The sequence below is a fragment of the Xyrauchen texanus genome, chromosome 13 (genome assembly GCF_025860055.1).
Source record: "Xyrauchen texanus isolate HMW12.3.18 chromosome 13, RBS_HiC_50CHRs, whole genome shotgun sequence".
Lineage (NCBI taxonomy): Eukaryota > Metazoa > Chordata > Actinopteri > Cypriniformes > Catostomidae > Xyrauchen > Xyrauchen texanus.
In genome coordinates this window covers 36,566,179-36,586,329 of record NC_068288.1, presented here as the reverse complement: position 1 = coordinate 36,586,329, position 20,151 = coordinate 36,566,179, and the positions used below count along the sequence as shown (strand labels likewise).

The following is a 20,151-nucleotide window of genomic DNA, read 5'->3' as shown; positions in this document are numbered from 1 at the left end:
TATTGATTAAAGGTTGCTTTTTCATAGCTAATGAGACTTAATGGAGTTCTCAACTTGTTTCATTTAAGTATCAACCTTGTCTCGTCTGAGACGTTAGAGGAAACGTGAGGTTATTGGGGTCCTTTTCTCAGGAGAAAAAGTTGCCATTTGTTCTCCAGTTAGACTCATTGATGTATAAGAGAAACATCTGAGGTGTTTAAGTGCATCTATGATTATTCTTTTGTAAGGGTTGGAGTGCATACATGTTCTTGTTGTTTAGATATAAAATGAGACTACTGCTGCCTAGGAAAAATTAATTATGACAAATGAAATATTGGGTTGGATCGTTTTGTTTTTCGCTTTTGTTGCTTTACCCTTTTCTGTTTTGAAATTTGAATCATCCCCCTCCCCCACCCCACTCCCACCCCAAAACAAAATTAAAACTAATTATATCTTCAGATGTCCCTGTTGAAGCCTTCAAGGGAAGCCAAGTTGATGGACAAGTACCAATAGGGCATTTCCTTCAAATGATTATTAACTTATTGTTTCTAAGTACCTCTGAATTTTCACTAAGGGCCTGGAGACTGTATGCTCAGTCCTGTTCATCAGGGAATGCCAGTCAAACACGTGAGAGAATGGCAATGTTAAAAGGTTAGATTACTGTAATAAAAGTAAAATTACTTCCTTTTAATTATTAGGATAACAGCTGTGTTATTTTGGAGTTGCACCAAATTATATTTCAATCGTGTGGGAGGTTTTGTATGATTAAAAAAATAATAATAATTTATTATACAAATTAATAATACAGTATTTATTACATAATAAGTTTATAATTTTGACAGGTGGAATTTCAACGAAACGATCCTTAAAAGATGAATCTATAAATTTTGTGTTTCTAAATGTTTGTACATTTCAAAGGAACTTAATTTTACATTGTATAATACCTCAGTCATGAAAAACAAGCACAACAAATGTCCGTGTACAGTAAATTGCTCGTAAAGCCATTATTACAATAATTGTTGCACCCTATTCAATGCAACAGTTTACAAAGAAATTCGCTCCGCTCCTGCTAAATGAATAAAAGAGGCCCAATGTTCATAAACGCAAAATATACGTCCATTTCAAAGAAGCATATTACAAAATGTCAAGGCTAGACTTCCATGCAACAGTTGCACGATGCAGCGCAGCTTTGTTAAACAGTGTGAAGCCTCTTTAAACCCCAGACACTTAAAGATTTATTTGGATGAAGCATGATGTAGCTGTGTCTTAAAGGAAGAAATTAATTTGGTTTATAACACATTAAGTTGTTTTCATGTGCCAAAGCCTGATCTTTTGAACTGCTGGTGAAAGCCATCGATGCTGTGAGCTCATTTGTTTCTCTCTAAATCTCTGTTCACATCTGACTCAAATTTGGCTGATCAAAACCAACATATTGTTATGAAAGCAATGCGAATGAAAACACATTTAGTTCTGCAAAACAAGCTCTTGCTGAAGGTAAAGGGAGGGTTCACATACATGTGTATCTCTTTTTTCTATCAGTGTAGGCCAGATTTGAGACCATGACAGGTTTGATCAACATCTCCTGCAGGGTTATTTATAAACTGGCCATGATGTCACTGATGCGGTGGGTCTTATGTGCTGTAGTAACCAGTGGAGGTATTGTAAAAGTAGGCTGTATCTAAATGGGAGAAAATCACTTGATTTTCTTTTTCTACATGCTGAATAAGAGCTTAGAGTTTGACGTTTCATGTTGCTAATGGAGCAACACTAATAATGCATACAAAATTATTGTACTCAATATTTCACACAAGTTGGTGAAATAGTCCATTAAACTATTTGTATTAATACAGTATTAAATTGTGTTCTACCTCTCTCTTTCCCTCTCTGAAGAGTAACAATCTATCACTCGAAGTACACAAACAACCAGTGCTTTCGTTGCATGCCTGGCTTGAAACACTCAAAACGACATGTTTGAAAGCTCTCTGTTTCCCTTCCTGCCGCTTTCTCCATCAGAGATTAAAGATGATGTCAACAGCAGTTTAGCACCTATGCTGTGAAGAAGGCATTTTGTAGACTGAACATACACCCAGTATCTAAGATCTGTCAGACAACATGAGCAGGTGATCACCTTTTTCAGCTTTGTTTAAAGAGAGAATTATGACTGGATCATTACTGTTCAAATGCAAAGGCACATTAGAGAGACAGTGCTAATAGCTTAGGGTTTGATTATTTTCTGTGTAGCATTATTGTAGTACGGTTTCATTAGCAAATCGGAACATTGATTTCTGACATTTTTAATGAGCAGGACCAACATTTTGCTTGAAATCTAAGGGGTTGAGTGGTAGAAACAAATATGTCGACTCATCCGCACACAAACGTTAACAAACTTTTAATTGCTGTGGTTTTCCCAAGTCCCTTATGTCGTGAAACAGGCAGGCGGCCGCACACTGATGGACTCGCTCTGCTTTAGCTCTCTCAGATTGGTTTACCGCTAGGGTCTTAAGCACCGCTCAGGCCGTTTCATGTGTCATATAAAATCTGGCCAGTCACTGCGACGCCTGCAACTAAAACCTTAAGTGCATCCACCGGCATCATTCATTGTCTTTTCACTTCCGTCTTAGGAAGGAGATAGAAACTCAATCACTTTGTACATGTTAAGACGCGAAGCCCCCATGCTTTTAGCAGCTTCCATCGGCTCCCACTGGTGCCTGCACAGAGACATCCACTGCATGCACACCCAAATAGGATAAAAGCCTTCGACGTGTCAGTCCACCTGACCCATCAGTGCTCAGATAAGGGACGAAAGCCCTTTATGAACCTGTGTTAACCTTTGGAAGGTGATTTAAATGAATTCAATTGAGGAGTTCTGCTACCCAACCCTAGTTCAATGTGACCCAACAAACTTTTGAGTTCAAGTCAGGTTTTCATATACAACCTTTGGTATTAACCAGGGCTTTCAGTCGATTTAATTGAATTAATTATAGATATATGCTAGTTAATTGATCAAATTCATCGCAGTTAATAGCATATATCAATATTTGCTGAGAAAAGCCCCCAAATAATAAATAATTCAGTTTAAAATGATTCGATTTTTATAAATAATTATGCATAAAATCCATACAAGAAATTTAATAATTCTGATAGTCAAAATGCATTACTGATTTGCCACTTTACCATAAGATTTAACGGTACTGAAAATTATAACGGGCAAACTGGCCATAGGGAGAACCGGGACTTTTCCCGGTGGGCCAGCCGCAAAATGGCACTGAACGGGCCGCAATAAGCTAAAACAGGCAACAAAAGCTCTTTTACCTGAAGACAGGACTTCCTTTCTACATCTGTTGAGTGTTGGTGACCGTTGGGCATGCCAATTTTTCCCATTCATTTTAATAGAAGTGACCCGTCTCTGCTAAATAGTCTCTGGGCTTGCAAACCACACAAACCGAAACACCTCCTAAAGCACAGTGCATAATTGTTCACTTCCTAGTAACTGTTGTGAAGCATAGGCTGCAGCCAGAAGCCAGTCTTTATCCCTTGCCTGTACATGTGTCTGAAATTGAGGCACATAAGCACTTTAAAATATGCCAAAAATATAAGAAATTTACAAGCGAAATCTAAAAATCTTTGTTTAATGTCTAATCAAATGATCCTCTGGAGAGCTCACTCCAAAAACTTGCCTATATTTCAGATTTACGCATTTCAGTTTCATAACAAAATTCCATGAAATTTAATAGAGTAAACTTAAACAAAATTAAACTAATAAACCATCAATATATTTCAATTTGATAAATTCAAGTTTTATAAAACTTAGTTCAATTTGATGGAATTTTGTTATGAATTTTGTTTGTTTGAGTGAATTAAATTCTATCCATTTATCAACCTAAATAATGTTTAAGACAACTTCACTTATATTCATTAATAAAACACATTAAAAGGTAGTAAACCGCTGTACTCACAATTAGAACAACTGAACGAACCGAGTGCTGGTGTTAAAACTCTTGACCATGCTTGCAATTTTAGTTACATCATTAAGTACAAGGTTCAAATACAACATTTTTACAGAGTGGGCACAGTGGTCAGGCTGAGGTGCCAACCCTGCAGAGACATGCAGCTAGATTTGCACTTACTGCCCCCTGCTGAAAACATGAAGGTGGTACTTTTTCTTAGACATTATTAAATTTAGATGGAAAGCTAATTACGATTTTTGCTTGAGTCTCCCATTTCTTATAATCTCTGCAATCAAAACTCAAACTTTTCTAAAGTTCTTCAGATAACAAATTATTTCAGCTATGATTTCCACATTATTTCATATCTCTGTGCTCTTACTTTGTCAACAATTGTCTCATTACTGTCTATTTTTATTCATGACACAATACTGAATCTTGCATAAAACTGTGAGCTCCAATAAGTCTCATGAGCTTTGAAAGCGCAATCTCAGAGCAATAAAGATATCCTCAAATGTAGAGACAACTTACATTCCAGTAGTTTGAGGCCTTTTCATTGATAGGGAAAGAGTGTCGTCCAGTTTGAGTTGCCCCACTTCTCTCTCTTTTTTTTTCTCTCTCAGAATCCCTCAGGAATGCTACACTTAGGGGGAAAACACCCAGACAATTTTTTTAAAGAGATAAATAATCAGGTTTGCCCCCCTAAATAAGCCCCTAAACCTCTCTTTTAATTGATCTTCAACTCTGCAAATGATAATTAAAACATTTGGGGGGGGGGGGGGGGATAGTTAGGGGGACACAGTAGAGGATTGAGTCGGGGGTCTGGGGATTTGCCACTAGACTTTGAGGAGGAACGTTCCTTTGATTTCTCTTCACATGAAGACATGAGGGAGATTAATAGTGTTGTGACAAAGTGCTCAGTTCCTCTCTGAGCTCAGGTCTGGCTCTCCAGATGTCAGACCTCTTCTTCATCGTTAGCTGTGGAGCGGTGATACTTCGGCGCTCAGTGCGTGATAATACGATCCTAAAACATAATGTAATGAAAGATGATATGACGGAGCAACGCCGGCTCACAGAAAAGCATTTAGGAGATCGGTTGAAGAGAGTATCAAGGATTTAAGTGCATATGCATTGTTGCTTGCAATATATCTTAGGACTGAGCGTGTGTGTGTGTGTGTGTGGTAGCACTTTACAATAAGGTTGTATTTGTTAACTACATGAGTTTACATGAACTAACAATAAACTAAATTCGTCTTAATTTTATTAATCTTGGTTAATATTAATTAAGTCATATACGTTCAACATTTTAATATATGAAAAATGAAATGCTGAGATTCCATGAACATTTTAGAGCAATGATGCAAATTAATCACAAATCAGAGTTAGTTATCAAACTAGTGAAAGTGATTCATGGAAATGAATCAAACTTCAATTTAATGCCATTTTTGCTACTGAACTTTAAATCAGAGATGCTGTTAAAAGCGTATTTTATATATATATATATATATATATATATATATATATATATATATATATATATACTGTACTGTGCAAAAGTCTTAAGCTATATGTTTTCTAAAAGCATTTGTCTTAATGGTTATTTATATGTTCAGCTTTAGTGTGTCAATAGGAAATATAAATGTTAGACTCACAAACATTACTTTTGCAAATAGAAAAGAATAGAACAGAAGAACAGGGAACCCTGCAACAGATGTCATGGCCCCCATTGAACATCTTGTCTGTATGAGATTACTTATAGAGACAAGCAATTGAGACAACCTAAATAGAGAGTAGAACTGTGGCAAATTCTCCAAGAAGCTTGGTACATCCAACTGTGTCCAAGTGTACCTAGGAGAATTGGGGCTGTTTTAAAGGCAAAGGTTGTCACAACAAATATTGATTGAGCTTTTTTATGTTTACTGGACTTTGGACTTTGTATGACAATGATGTCATTATGTCATTATTTTGGAAGATATCGTCCCTATGCAACATTTTTCACAAGTGCGTAAAACTTTTGAACAGTACTGTGTGTATGTATGTGTGTACATATATATATATATATATATATATATATATATATATATATATATATATATATATATATATATATATTAGGTTGTGTTATATAAGTTGCAAAATATTGTATTTCATAAATGTAGCATGTTACTCTTGTGGTGATAATTGGAATTGTATACTTTTTTTTTACGTTTACAGTTACAATTTATTATGATAAATACCAATATGCTCTCGCCATAATTCAGTAAATGACAGAAATTTTTCTCACTAGCAGTTATGATCTTGTGATGGCATTCATTTGCGCTCATCTTGTAAATATGACTATTCTGACATGACTTGGAAGCAGCTAATTTAACAAAACATTCTCTCTAAGGTCAAGACAACTTAAATTAGTTTTTCGCTACGTTTAGTCCTCTTATCCACACTGAAACGGCCTTTTTCTCTACAGAAAACAGAGCATTTAGAAAACGCTCTTCATAATGGCATACTTTGGAAAACGATGACGTGAGGAAACTGAAAATGGATTAGTGTGGACGTGGCCTAAGTACTATGTTCCCATCTCTAGAACTATCTAGGTCATCTGTAGATAAAACCGCACCTTTGAATTTGAGGAAAATAGGTGGATCTTAACTCCTTAGCTTTATTTGTGACTGAATTCTAGCTCGCTCAGTCTAGAGAGTGCTGAATTGGTCTGTTGACGATTCTGTGCAGGCGGATAAATTGATAACAGTTGGACTGTGTTTACAGTTTGCGCTTGGCGGGAACAGGCTAGATGGATTTGGATGCTTCCTGTTGTGGGAAACACTTGTCGCTCCTGGTGCACTGCAGGGGCCACAGTCTCACTCTGGCCAGATCAAAGTGTTGCTCCCTGTGCGATCGAGGAGACCCATAATTGGCTATTGATTGGCCAGCACTTGGCAGTTAGATGCTTTGATTGGCTGACAAATCCAACTATGCTGAAAGCAGAGATAACATTGCTGTGCTGATCACACACTTCCTGTAAAGGTCAGGGGTTGTGTGATAGTCAGTGTTGTGTCAATAATACAATATGCTACTATACATTTTTGTTCCCAAGGGGAAGATTTCTTCATCAGATGTCACATTTTTGTGGATAACCTATTAATATTACTTAAAGTTTCAGGCTATGATGGAGATTAATTACTCTTTAGCCTCTTTAATAAAAGTCCAATGATGCGTGAATATGTTGTGTAAAATTAGCAGCCCTGATAAAACAGTATTGTATCTCTTTGTTTCTTATAGTTCAATGTTGGAAGATCATCCGCCTCACAGTCACCCGCTTTATGGTCACGGTGTCTGCAAATGGCCAGGATGTGAAGCCGTGTTTGAAGACTTTCAGTCATTCCTAAAGTAAGTACTACAGACACTCTTATTTATAAAATGGAATCAGTGCAGGATACTTATAAGGGGCAGTTCAGCCAAAAATTACAGTTTTTAACAAAATGGAGAACACAAAATGCAAAAAAACCTAATGCAAATCTAGATCTTTTAGCATACATAGTTCCCAATAGGACTATTATGAATACCGATTGGATCATATTTATTATCCAAAGGGAGTCTAATTAATCAGTTTTTGTTTGAAAACTCAGTATACGATAATGGATAGTGTTTTCTGAATTGCTCAATTTTCAGTGAAGGAAACCCCTTTTCAGGTGTTGATGGGAGGTGGAAACGTGGCTAAATTAATGCGTTTTGAAACAAAGACATATTAATGTGGACGTGGTCTAAGAATCAAATAAGAATACAAAAATGTAAAAATCCTGTAGGAATTCTGGTTCCTCATCTTATTGGATCTTATTTGACTCTCAAAGGATTCTTATCTGATCCCATTAGGATCATTGGGAACCATGGATCCTAAGATCTAGTTCTTGTTTTGTGTTAGGTTGGAATCCTATGAGAATTGATAGGATCCTTCAGGATTTGTTCCAAATTACAATTCCATATCCATTCCAATGCATAATCCCAATAGGAACCCTGTTCACATTCCTTTAGGACTTTTTGACACCATTACACCTGCGCATTCGTGAACATTATCCCAATCAAACACAGTTCCATCAGTGTTTTTCAATCTCTGGTCTGGGTTCTGTGTGGGCTGGGTTCTTGACGTGGGTGTGCGGTCTGCTGCGCTGTGCCTACTCTCTGTGGTGTGGTTTTCTTCAGGGTTCCATACTGCCTGCGATAACTGTGGTCCCCATGGTGATTTCTGACACTTCGTCCCAAAACAAACAAGCAACAATGTTTAATTACAGTGGCCTACATTCTGAGAGTACAGCGGGTTTGCCCTTGTCTGTCTTTTTACGGACAGGGAGCAAAAAGAGCTTCTGGTCATTTGTATCTTTCTTTGTAAGACTCTCTCTCTTCATTCTTGCTTTTGTAAAGTTAGTATTGGTGCTATATAGTTATATACAGTGTATTTATATATATGTGGCAGGGCGGAGGGCGGGGCCGGGTCGTGATTCTACACACCCGGTCCCTTATCAGGCTAATCAAGCCTCCGAGAGGGATAAAGGCCAACGCAGAGTGGCAGTGAGAGAGAGAGAGAGAGAGAGAGAGAGAGAGATTTAAAAAAACACTTTCTCGCCAGTTCTCTGATACGCTGTAGCTTGTTCCTCGGCCACTCCTTCACCCTCTGGTGGACGGAACGCCTCGCCGCGTTCTTGGGGAACAGAAGGGGTCTCCCCCGCCCCTGGCAGCGGTTCTCCCGCTCCAGGTGGTCGGCAGCGAGCTCCTCCTATATATATATATTCAAATAGGTTTCCTTTTCTTTTATTTGACATATAGTGGTAGAGTATGGGTAATGGGATTGGGATGGGGAACCTGCATCACACACATGAGCATTCAGTGTCTGGAGCCAGTGCACAAAGCACTTCACCACTTATTCCAGTGGCTGTTCACCTGCACACTGTGTAATGCATTGAGACTCCATACATTGAATTAACTCTGACTGCACCTTGCTGTCTCTGAAGTCCACTCTAAACTAGCCAACACACTACACCATACTCCCTAAATAACACCCAATCCAAAGACCAGAGCAAAGGTGCACAGTTTACACTGTATTTACCCTCTGATCCCTGCACTTAATCTCCACTCTGTGTGTGTATATGTGAGATGAGATGATGAGAACATGTGCTGTGTGTTAGCAGATCAGTTAGTGTGTGTCAGTCTGGATTAGGCCCACTCTAAACAAGATATACCACTGGTCCATTATCCCAGGTTCAAACTAAAAAACAAGTCCGGAACCGAGAGCCACAAACCTTAGAGTGAAAACCAGTACTAATCATAGCTACAGCTGCACTCCTACTCTTTTTCTCATTCCTGTGTGTTTTTTTTTTTTAAAGATTATTTTCCACCTCCGTTTCTTGTAGCTCGTGTTTCAGGCAGCGGCCTCTTCGTGCCATTTTATTTGAAGTTGTTTAAAACTGTCCCAGTCACTGTATACATTCTTGCAGATTACTTTGCAGATAATAACATAATCTATCTTGGATCTGCGTTTACCTGTGGAGACAAAATAAAGAAATGCAATCACTTTGTCCACTGGGAGCATAGAAAGAAATTGCTGTAGCAAGATTAGCAGTCCCAAAATGCTGTCCAGAAACTAAACCGCAGATCTGTGTTACAGTATGTTTTTGGTTCACTTAATTTTCTTTTATTCTATCGGCCAAAACCATTATTCATCATTTGTTTATTGAGAAATGTGCATTTTAAGATCTGAAAAATAGAGAGTGAGTTAGAGAGAGAAGTGCTTTCCCTTTAAAAGCACCCAAAATAAACTTTTTGTCAAGTGTTTTTATTTTTTAATTATTTTTTTACTATGGCAACATCTTGTTTACTTTTCTTGCCTGCCCTAAACTGCTTGGAACATGTTGAGAAAACATTTGGAGATGCTCCACAAAGTCATATTTGTGAAAGCGAGGCTAGGTGAGAGTTCAGCTGGCACGCGGAAGGTGTTAACCATCCATAAACGAAACATTCCCACATGTACAGTACATCCTCCACCCGACTGCCTGAAGAAACTCAATCCCAAATCAGGGAGTAAATTAGCTGGATGATAAGCGTTCTCTGGGTAGCTGGAGATGGGTGCTCTGTTGCTAAGAAAAGGTGTGAGATGCACGCAAAGTCACATGGATCTCCGTTGCCCAAGCCAATGTCAACAACCGATGACGTGTGGTGGTGTTGTTTTAAACCAATGCGGCTATTCATTATGTCTTTAAAAGAAAACATTGCTTACATTGTTTATTGAACTATTTCAATAAATAAAAAAGGAAGAGGTGGTAAATGATGTGTGTTTTTACAGCGGTTTAGGAAAGGTGTGTCAGTCTGCGCAAAGGTTTGTAAAACAGCTTGCGCGCATTTACAAGAGGTCAGGGCTTCTACGACCTGGGACGTTTGAAAGGTCAAGCTCAGTGATGCTGCCGTGTAGTACAGTTAATTTCTCTTGAAAAACACTAGGATAACCTGTGCACGTGAATCCACGTTGTCTATTTCATTTAGTAAAATTCCTGTTCCGTTATGATTTGAATACAGTTGGAGGAAGTTTACATAGTATTAGTCATAGAACTGGTTTCTGATTACAGTTGCATTGCGTATTGTGTTGAGTTATTGTGCATGCAATCCCATCCTGGAAACTGAGTATTTACCCATCAAAGATGAGCAGTATAAGTAAATAAAATCTATAGATAAGCAGAATTATTTTGCATAAAGGAATAGTTTTCCCTATAATGCACACGGATATTGCATGTTTGGGAACGAACAATACGAGTTTGCCTAGCCATCGTTCTGATTGGAAGGCCAAGAGCATCATTAAAACCTGTGCTTAAGGACAACTAGCTTCAGTGAGATGCAAAATGCTGACTGTTTAAGTAATGTCTATTTAACTTGTTTTATTGTGGCCATTTACATTAGGGCCTGTCATCCTGCCAGAAAGCTTTTAAAAACAGCCTTCGTTTGAAGTCCAGAAAGTGACACATGCCAACGCTGATAACCTCTCCCGACGTCAATTCTGCCATTCTCCCGAGCTCCTCTTGTCCAGACACTCTTCCGAGAGGCTGCATTAAGGGCCATTTGAATATTTCATTTCCTATTAATTATGCACTGTGACTCTACATGTCATTAGATGGAAAGGAGGAAAGAAAAAAAGAGAAACGTCCACTGTAACAAAGGATGAAAAGAGGAAGCGGGGAGCCATGAAGTGTGAATTCCAAAGCATGTCACGTCCAGCCGCGTTCATTGAAAATGCAGAGCGTTTGCCGAGACGTCCTTTACCTACTTTATCTTTTCACAAATGAAAACCGGTGGTTGTTTTGAATTGTTTACATGATCCCTTTTCAACCTTCAGCGACTTCAAAAGCAATTTGGTTTTTGTTGATTAATGTTGGAATCCAAAAGTGACTCAAAATGTATTTTTAAACAAGGTTCGGATTTATTGTTGCCACATTAAAACACTTGGAGTCTTTAATCCTTTTGTTATTTTTACAATTTGATCAATTCAAAGTATCTTTCAAAGTGTGAAAACATTCAAAAAGACTTGTGATATTTATATGGTCATTTTGAAGGAAAACAGATTCCGTTTCCACGTACAGTACGTTTAGGTCATTTCCCTTTTCAAGGTTGAGTGCTCCACTTCCGAAGTAAAACCATGCTCTCTGTCATAAGTGTTGACGAGTGTGTTCCTTAACGCATGTATTTTCACCGTGCTCCTATGTTGTCTTTATTCTTAATAATGGCGCCACTGCCATCATGTCACGCCACATCTTTAAATTTATTAGGCCATCAACATCAGCTCCGGCTCCCCTTGTCTCGGCCCCTTGCTCAGGTTCGGGTGCGACTTTGATTTGCGGAGCACTTCGAAAACGCTATTCTTTCATCAACGCTACTGTTCCGTTCCACCAGCCCCCCTGGCTGGTGACAGTGACCTACATGGTCAGCGAAGATGCAATATAATTTATGATATATATAATATATTGGATCCATTAGCGGGCATAATGAAGTAGTAAAATGAAAGGGTATTTGGGAAATCAGTTCAAACATCCTGCACGGATTATGATTAAATGATTAATGAAATGCCCCTGCATAAGCATTTTCGAACCATAATTCATGCGAGGGCTGATAAAAATCCTCCAATCATATTTCCTTCACTCGTAAGCCTTATCTCCACCATTTTATATAAATCACTGCAAAAAAGGGAGAGGTAAAAAAAGGAAAGCTTGGCCCGCTTTGCCGAGGCCAGCTACTTATTTAGATTAGTTATAAATGTTCGGAGGATAGGGGGAAAAAGGAGAGATCTTGATGGTATAAAATAATCATGCATAATTATATTCATAATTCAAGTTTATGACAGATTTAATCTCTTTTCTCCTTGTTGTCCTTTGCCTTTTTCCTCCTGGCTTCATTTGAGTTCTCTTAATCTACATGACATAATTAACTGGAGAAGCCACCAAAAATAAGAAGAATCCATTTAGTTTAAAAGCTGGGAGCACATCCGACGATTTATAATATCCTTTTTCACCTGAGTTTGGCAATGCGCTTCTTCCATCTGTTCAACTTCAGTTTTTTACCATCGAAACGGCCACTTCGTGAATTATGCATGAGTTATTTAAAGAGTGCTTCTATATCCGGTAATGCAAAGATCTCTTTAGAGAGCACTTTTCATCTGTGTTTGGGGAAAAATGTGATATTTTGGGTGTGTGGAAATAGTTTTATTTACTTTTATAATTTTTAGGATGCATGTATCCCAGGCTATTTTCACTATTCCAATATGGAGAAATAAATGACTGCCCTGCAGAATGTGCAGATAATGTAATTCAATATTTTGCCATGAAAGTTTTATCAAATGTTTAATAGACGGCTGTAAAATATGGTGCTAAAACATAGGCTGCTCTCTCTCTCTCTCTAGACATCTGAATAATGAACATGCATTAGATGACAGGAGTACGGCGCAGTGTCGGGTACAGATGCAAGTAGTTCAGCAGCTGGAACTGCAGGTAACATCTAATTTCCTCTCATCATCCCTTGTTCATCTCCTTTTCTGGCTACTTTGCCACTTTTTGCTTCTTCAACCCCCTCTCTCTCACTCCAAATAGTGGCTCAGAGATAGAAGAGGGAGGGATGAAAATGAAATTATTTTGTACATTTGTGAGTAACCAGTCATTAATGTGTTATGTACGCATGACAGCCAGGCAAAGATATATGGATTTCCCTGGGGCTAACTCCACAAGATAATTACATTTCCAATTTTCCTGGGTTTTAAAGTCGTTTATGACTTTTAACTATTTGGCACCACAATAAAACACTTTGTAAGTAACAATGGTGAGTGTGCTACCAGTCATTTTAATTAATTGATCAGCTAATGTTGTTGATTGTGTTGCATTGCGTGTAAATACATATTTTTCATGGCAAATTCTCAATGAATGGCGTAGTGATCATGGAGGCCAGTGGCTTGTGTATTCATTGTCATTGGCTGCTAAATCAATCTCAGTAACATGTGAATGTCAAGGGCAGGTTTTATTTTTGTAAATATACAGTATGTCCTCAGTAAACATGCACATTTCGATTGTCCTCCCTCAAGGGGTTATTTGTTCCTCTACTGATATCTGTAAGAATATTTTAAATAAAAAAGGTGGAAACAATAATGTCTAAATCCTTTGTCGTTTTTATGTCCCTTTTCCTATTTTTCTCATTAAAGTTAGCAAAAGATAAAGAGCGTCTCCAAGCCATGATGACTCATCTGCATGTGAAGTCTACAGAGCCCAAACCCAACCCACAGCCAGTGAGTAGCACTCCTGTCATCTCTCTATCTCTGTCAATCTTTTGCTCCCCTCGTCTTTTCTATCTCTCTTTTCCCACATTCCTACATTAGTGAGAGTTTCAAGTAATGCGAGAACATGCTTTAGGTTACGGCTGTTCATAAAGTGTTTGCAAACTTAAAGAAAGAGCCAAACTCTCTTCTCTTTAGTATACTGAGCATGCTGATCATTTATTTACTGCTCAGAGGCCCAGTGGTTCTCAGGAGCCTGAGAGAGTGTCCCAAGACAGCGACTGACAATAGTTCATTCACTGGAGCTTTGCCTCTGTCACACGCTGATTGTTTGGATTAGCCTTCGTACAGACGGTCTGACACAGGAACGTTTGTGTCTGAGTTGCTGATAGTGTTGTCAGGCTGCTACCTCGCCCCTCGGGACTGAGGTGCAGTGGCGTGCAACGGAGGGAAGGACCCTTGCGAATAAACTACATTGTATAGCTACATCAGAGGCCATTATAGTTTTTTACACAAGAGTATACAGTAGGTTATAATGTGAGGGGCCATTATTGTTTTTTCATCATGAATATTTTTTAGAACAGATTTGAATTTTTAGGAAAGGTGTGGTCACGATACACTTCGTGCTCTATTCACTCCCATTCAAACGCATCCGAATGCAGCAGAACAGAAATGCAACCTCATGCATAGAAATTTCAAGAATGCATATTTTAAAGCTGCGAGATTTATTGTTGCAGGAAAGTAAGTAGACAATATATTTGAACATTTTTAATATAATATTATCTGTGATTTACTATTTACTTACACTGGAAGCCCTTCCACGTGACATCATATCCTGGTTCGTTGTGCTGTCCGAAAAAATGTGTGTGCTGAACGCCCTGCGTGAACCTCCCCTTAATTTCAAAGTTTTACAGACTTTATTACATTTAGCAATAACTTGCGAAAGTTCAGTGTTTACAGATGTGATTCAAATTCCTACAAGTTCTTCACATGTTCGATTAAATCAAAGGTCGTATTTTCTAAAACAAAGTGCCTTATGTTTTGATTGTGTTCCTATTTACCGTTTTACATATAAACAAAGTAGATGTCTTTTGTCATTCATTATACTATACTCTTTTATCTTGACCCAATGATATTCATGTTTATCAACAGCTTGTTTTTGAAGTGAAAATTTACCCCAGGCTCCGGTTTTTATGCATTTGTGTGTGTGTGTGTGTGTGTGTGTGTGTGTGTGTGTGTGTGTGTGTGTGTGTGTGTGTGTGTGTGTGTGTGTGTGTGTGTGTGTGTGTGTGTGTGTGTGTGTGTGTGTGTGCGCGCATGTTCTCGCAAGCGTTTACAAAAGATGGTGTCACTAAGCGTTCTCATCAGCATTTTGACCTTTTCATTGTCCATAATTAAACAGATTTTTTTGTTGTTTGTTTAGTTTTTTTAGCAGCTTGTCTTTCATTTACCCATGGCAGTTTGGCAATTCAAAGCCAGCATAATTAGATCACCAATTACCATTTAATTATTTTCTGTCTGAAGTCTTGTTTGGCAGGCAAGCTGGAGAGCACCCAAATGGTGTGAGAAACAAAAGGATGGCCATTCCCCACCTGTCTTCCCAATTGTGGGGGCTACTCACAGGTTGAGGATGAGGAATATGGATAACAAAGCCCACTGAAGTGCACAGTTGCATACAGTAAATCCATACTATGCAAAACCTTTTGGCCAAAACTGAGACCCCTTTTTGTATATCAATTCAAGTGGTTTTTATTGTCGTTCAACCATATACAGTTTGTACAGTACACAGCGAAACGAGACAACATTCCTCCAGGACCATGTTTCGACCGTGCTTGTTTATGTGTGATAAAGGTTAAAAGTTGGCCTGTGTGGATGCTACAGAGTGATATACATTGTAGTAAGGTAAACAGGGTATATTGTGTAGTTTCCTATGTCTGGAATGCTGTAGTGACCAATTAGCATCCAGGACCAGAACTATCAGTTGTATTATGTAAATTTAGCACAGTGAGCTCAGGAGAAACCAATTAACCAACAAACAATTACCCCAAAAGGTTAGATAGGCATAAAGACAATGGCACGTCAAGGAAGAAGCCTCTGTCAGCAGCAGCCTCCAGATTTCTTTATTATGTACCTGTCTATCAAATGCAGCATCTCTATGGTAATGACCGTTAATAGGGTGTGTGGTAATTGCATGGCCTGTGTCATATCCGCGTAGCGGGGGGTTAGATGTTAAACATTGTCTGTTGGTTTTCACTCGCCTTGCACCCGTCTGCACTGTCAGCGACGCCATTATAGTGCAGAGTTCGACATCTGATACCTCCAAAGCAATTGATGGCCTTGACATTTCATTAATTTGCTCACACAATCTGTAGGCGATCGTGGCGTGCTGCAAAAACCTACTTCCTCGTGCAATCCACTCTGTTTGTCTGTCCATTTTACACTATCTCACCCTCCCTCATCTCAGACCTCACAAAAGTCATGTTTAATTTCGAAACATGGCCTCCTTTGGCAAATTAGCAATTAGAACAATTTGGTGGGGGAAACATGTATATGTGAATTATCCCTCCCCCGGTGATTGGGGTATCACCTCCATAAGTAGCCACTATTTAGGGTCCTTAGAATACAATTTGAGCCTGTAATTAGTGTAGATTGACCTCTCTCTGTCTGTGGTTTATTAGGACCTCTTAGGTTTTGGTGAGAAACTCTTAGTCTGCTAGCAGGACTGATACTGTTGACCAAGTGCAAGAGAGATTTACTACAGTAAAGAAACATACTACGTATTAAATACTGCACAGTATGTACTGTATAGGGCTTACTTAACAAAAAAAATGGTATGTGAAATAGTAGGCATTATTTCACATTTTTCAAATAGTAGTTACATTTAGTGTTTTTACATGCACACGAATAACTGATAACTACCAAAAATCTGTTTATTTAATAAATCCAACAATGCAAGAAAATTGAATTTATGTAAGATTTGAAATCATTCATCATACTCTCTGCTTTTGATGCCAAATGGTGAACATTTAAGTCACTATGTAATGCATTTGCATAATGCCCGCCTAATGCCCGGGAGCTGAAACTCTGTTAGGTAAGGGGCCTTACATTTCCGACACATGCTATAAGTGGTTGACCAATCACAACATACTGGGCCAGCTGACCAATCAGATCAGGCTTGGCTTTTCGGAAAGGGGGTCTTTAAGGAGACAGGAGCTACAACAGAGCGTTTCAGACAGAGGGTGAAAAGAGGTGCTGCAGCAATGTACATTATGAGAAAAATTATGTGTTTTTTGAACACTAAAGCATGTAAACCTATACTAGTAAATAATAATAAAATTATCAACCTGTAATTGAGCATAATATGGGCTCTTTAAGCCATTAATGACCATACTCCGATAAAAGAAAACCTCATCACATTGCATGTGAGTGGTGTCCAGTTATAATGAAAATAAATGTATACATTTTTTATACAATTGTGTGACATCTTATGTTTTTGCAGTCCATTCAAATAATCAAAAAAGACTAAATATTGGGTCAAATTTATTGCATTGTAGTGCTCCGTGAAGAGTGCTCTTGTTGTAAACTGTACCTGCACATTTCAGCATATATAATAGATCATATCCCACACTTACAGAAAATGTGCATACTGTTTACACATACTACATACTGAAAAAATAGTACGAGTACAATGATAGTATTGTATTCTGAACATTTCTAATTAGACAGCCATCTGGATGTATACTATTTGCTAACAGAATGATGGGCGGAAAAGAGGAAAGCATTGGGTTTACAAATATTTATAAACCAACACTCAACCAATGTTCCTTTGTGGGACAAGATTGATCGGAGGGTACAGTATGTTAGTAATTAGCATCAGAAAGTATCAGTTTTTACTAACAGTGCTATGCCATGTGTTCACTCTGTATTTTCTAGCTGAACCTGGTGTCCAACGCTACCCTGTCCAAGACGGCTCCTGAGGCCTCTCCACCTCTCAGTCTACCCCAGACACCTACCACCCCAACAGCCCCCCTCACACCGCTCTCCCAAACCCACTCTGTTATCACCCCCACCAGCCTACACAGTGTGGGACCCATGCGCCGACGCTATTCAGACAAGTACAACATGCCTATATCTCCAGGTAGGGATAATGTTTATCTGTCTTTACTATTATAGTAAGCCATTTAGATAAATAGCATGATTCTAGAATTATATTTATTGGCAAAATTTGCCTGAATGCTATTCACTAAGAAACAGGTTTTATTTATTGTTATTTTTAAATATTTTACAATATAGTATCCATGTTGCACAAATTACAAGGTTGGGTATAGGCACATATGACACATACTGTACAGGTGATGTAGGTTTGAATCCGGCCTACATCATGTTCTGATTCCATGCCCTCTTAACTCTCCTATCAGCACTTCACTTTTTTATAGAATAAAATGTAAAAAGCCAATAAATTAAGTTCAATAATATTATATAAAATATTATAGAATCATATAAATATTTTATAAATATATTTATAAATATTTAAAATTTATTTCTACTTTTAAATGTATTTTAATAACATAAAAATATGTACTGTATACAGTATATTGTAAATATGAATTGAAAAAGTGATGATAATACAAATAATTACAAAGCATATTTACAAGCGGCTCATCACATATTCATATTTTTACTTAAGTTGTAATGTAATATTAAGTTTATGTTAAAGTTCATATCATAACAATAAGTATGTGACATAATGACATTCTACTTAGAATGACTAATAACCAAAATATACTGTAACATGAACACTGTAATGTAAAATGCAGCCAGGTTTTCTTCCATTCTGAACTTAATATTTGTTTTCAATCTTTGTGAACAGATATTGTACAGAACAAAGAGTTCTATATGAATGCAGAAGTACGACCTCCTTTCACATATGCTTCATTAATACGACAGGTAAGAACTCAGCCACTTACCCATGACATATATAAATCACCTAGAGCATAGTAATCTTGCTTCAAGACTTAGATTTATCATGCATCTTACATGCTAAAATTCAATATAAATATTCAGTGTTAACAAAATACTTTTATGAAAAACCCCCACCGCACACAATCCCCGGTAAATTTCAGATGCAATTTAGCAGCAGAGCACAAGATTAACCATCGGCAAATGAACGCGAGAGCACTTGCTATTCGTGGAGGGGGCAAAAAAGCCCATATATAACAATTGCTTTTGATTAAGTATTACAGCCAATGTGATTATTAAAGAATTCATTTCACACAACAGTAGGAATGGGGCGTCTTTGAGATGCCCAGTCAATTATCAGGCCTGAACCGGTAATCTGTGATCACACAGGCATTAATCTGGATCCAGGATAATTGCCGCTTTATAATATGGTACTATAAAATAGTTTTTTTTTCTTGTTCCTGTCGTTTAGCGGAAAAGGATGTACTCAAATTGGCACATTTGCATAAGGAAGCTTTCAGTAAACAAAGTAGCTCCCATCTGTGAACGGAAAAGCAAGGAGCTGTTTTACATGCACGCTTAGATCTGCTTTAACTTGACAAACTGTGTGTATTTCACTTTGTTTTTGCTTCGTGTTTGGACGGAAATGAAACATATCTTTTTGCTCATCAGCATTTGTGTTTTCATATACTGTATATGTGTGTGTGTGTTTTTGCAGGCAATACTAGAGTCACCAGAAAGGCAGCTAACACTAAACGAGATCTACAACTGGTTCACGCGAATGTTTGCATATTTCAGACGCAATGCAGCGACGTGGAAGGTGAGTTTACACATTTTGTTATCTATTCCATGTTTTAACTTAAGTACACTGAATTTGGTATTTCTTCAGTATTTTACTGAATAATTACAAATGTTTTGAAAGTTTTTCAAATAAAATTTATAAAAGTGAATGGAGAGGTAAAAAGGGTTTTGTTAAAGGTATATGGCTAAACTAATGATCCCCCAATGACTCCTAGCAAGAGAAAGCCACCCACAGAATTGATTTTTTTAAACCAAAAACAGAAGCCTCAGACTTTTGGACCCCACTGAATATTTTAGCTTTTATAACAAACAGTCAAACCAATATTTCTGTGATCAGAAAATAAATTAACACTAACATACAATGTATGTAATGAACATGCGAAAATATCTGAATTATAATTTATTACTATTAACACTAGCCCTGATAGATTCAAACAAAGAATCATGTGAAGATTGTTTTTGCCATTTTGCCCAATGAGATTTTGTCAACAAGTTCAAATTACCTTGAGAAAGCATGTTTTTGTTTCATTTTTTTTATGCAATTTATTTAACTTAATGATCCTCAGATGTTTCTGGATGAGAATCCGTCTTTATTTGAATTGATTTTGAAAGTGTTTTTCGGTTTTCTCTGGAAGAATTTCAATGGCTTTAAAGGGAAATCTGGTCATTTGAGTAGGATGT

The 20,151-nt window shown here is 37.7% G+C and overlaps 1 protein-coding gene across 10 annotated transcripts in view; it reads left to right on the top strand.

Annotated features, from left to right (window-relative positions):
- LOC127653897 (forkhead box protein P1-B) overlaps positions 1-20,151 on the top strand; it is a 234,780-nt gene that overhangs the window by 202,752 nt on the left and 11,877 nt on the right. For all 10 annotated transcript variants that reach the window (XM_052140737.1, XM_052140736.1, XM_052140733.1 and 7 more), the window contains 6 exons: positions 7,200-7,307; positions 12,850-12,937; positions 13,639-13,722; positions 17,644-17,848; positions 18,581-18,657; positions 19,388-19,489. In XM_052140737.1, the coding sequence (XP_051996697.1) occupies positions 7,200-7,307; positions 12,850-12,937; positions 13,639-13,722; positions 17,644-17,848; positions 18,581-18,657; positions 19,388-19,489 (664 nt within the window). The remainder of the gene's footprint in view (positions 1-7,199; positions 7,308-12,849; positions 12,938-13,638; positions 13,723-17,643; positions 17,849-18,580; positions 18,658-19,387; positions 19,490-20,151) is intronic.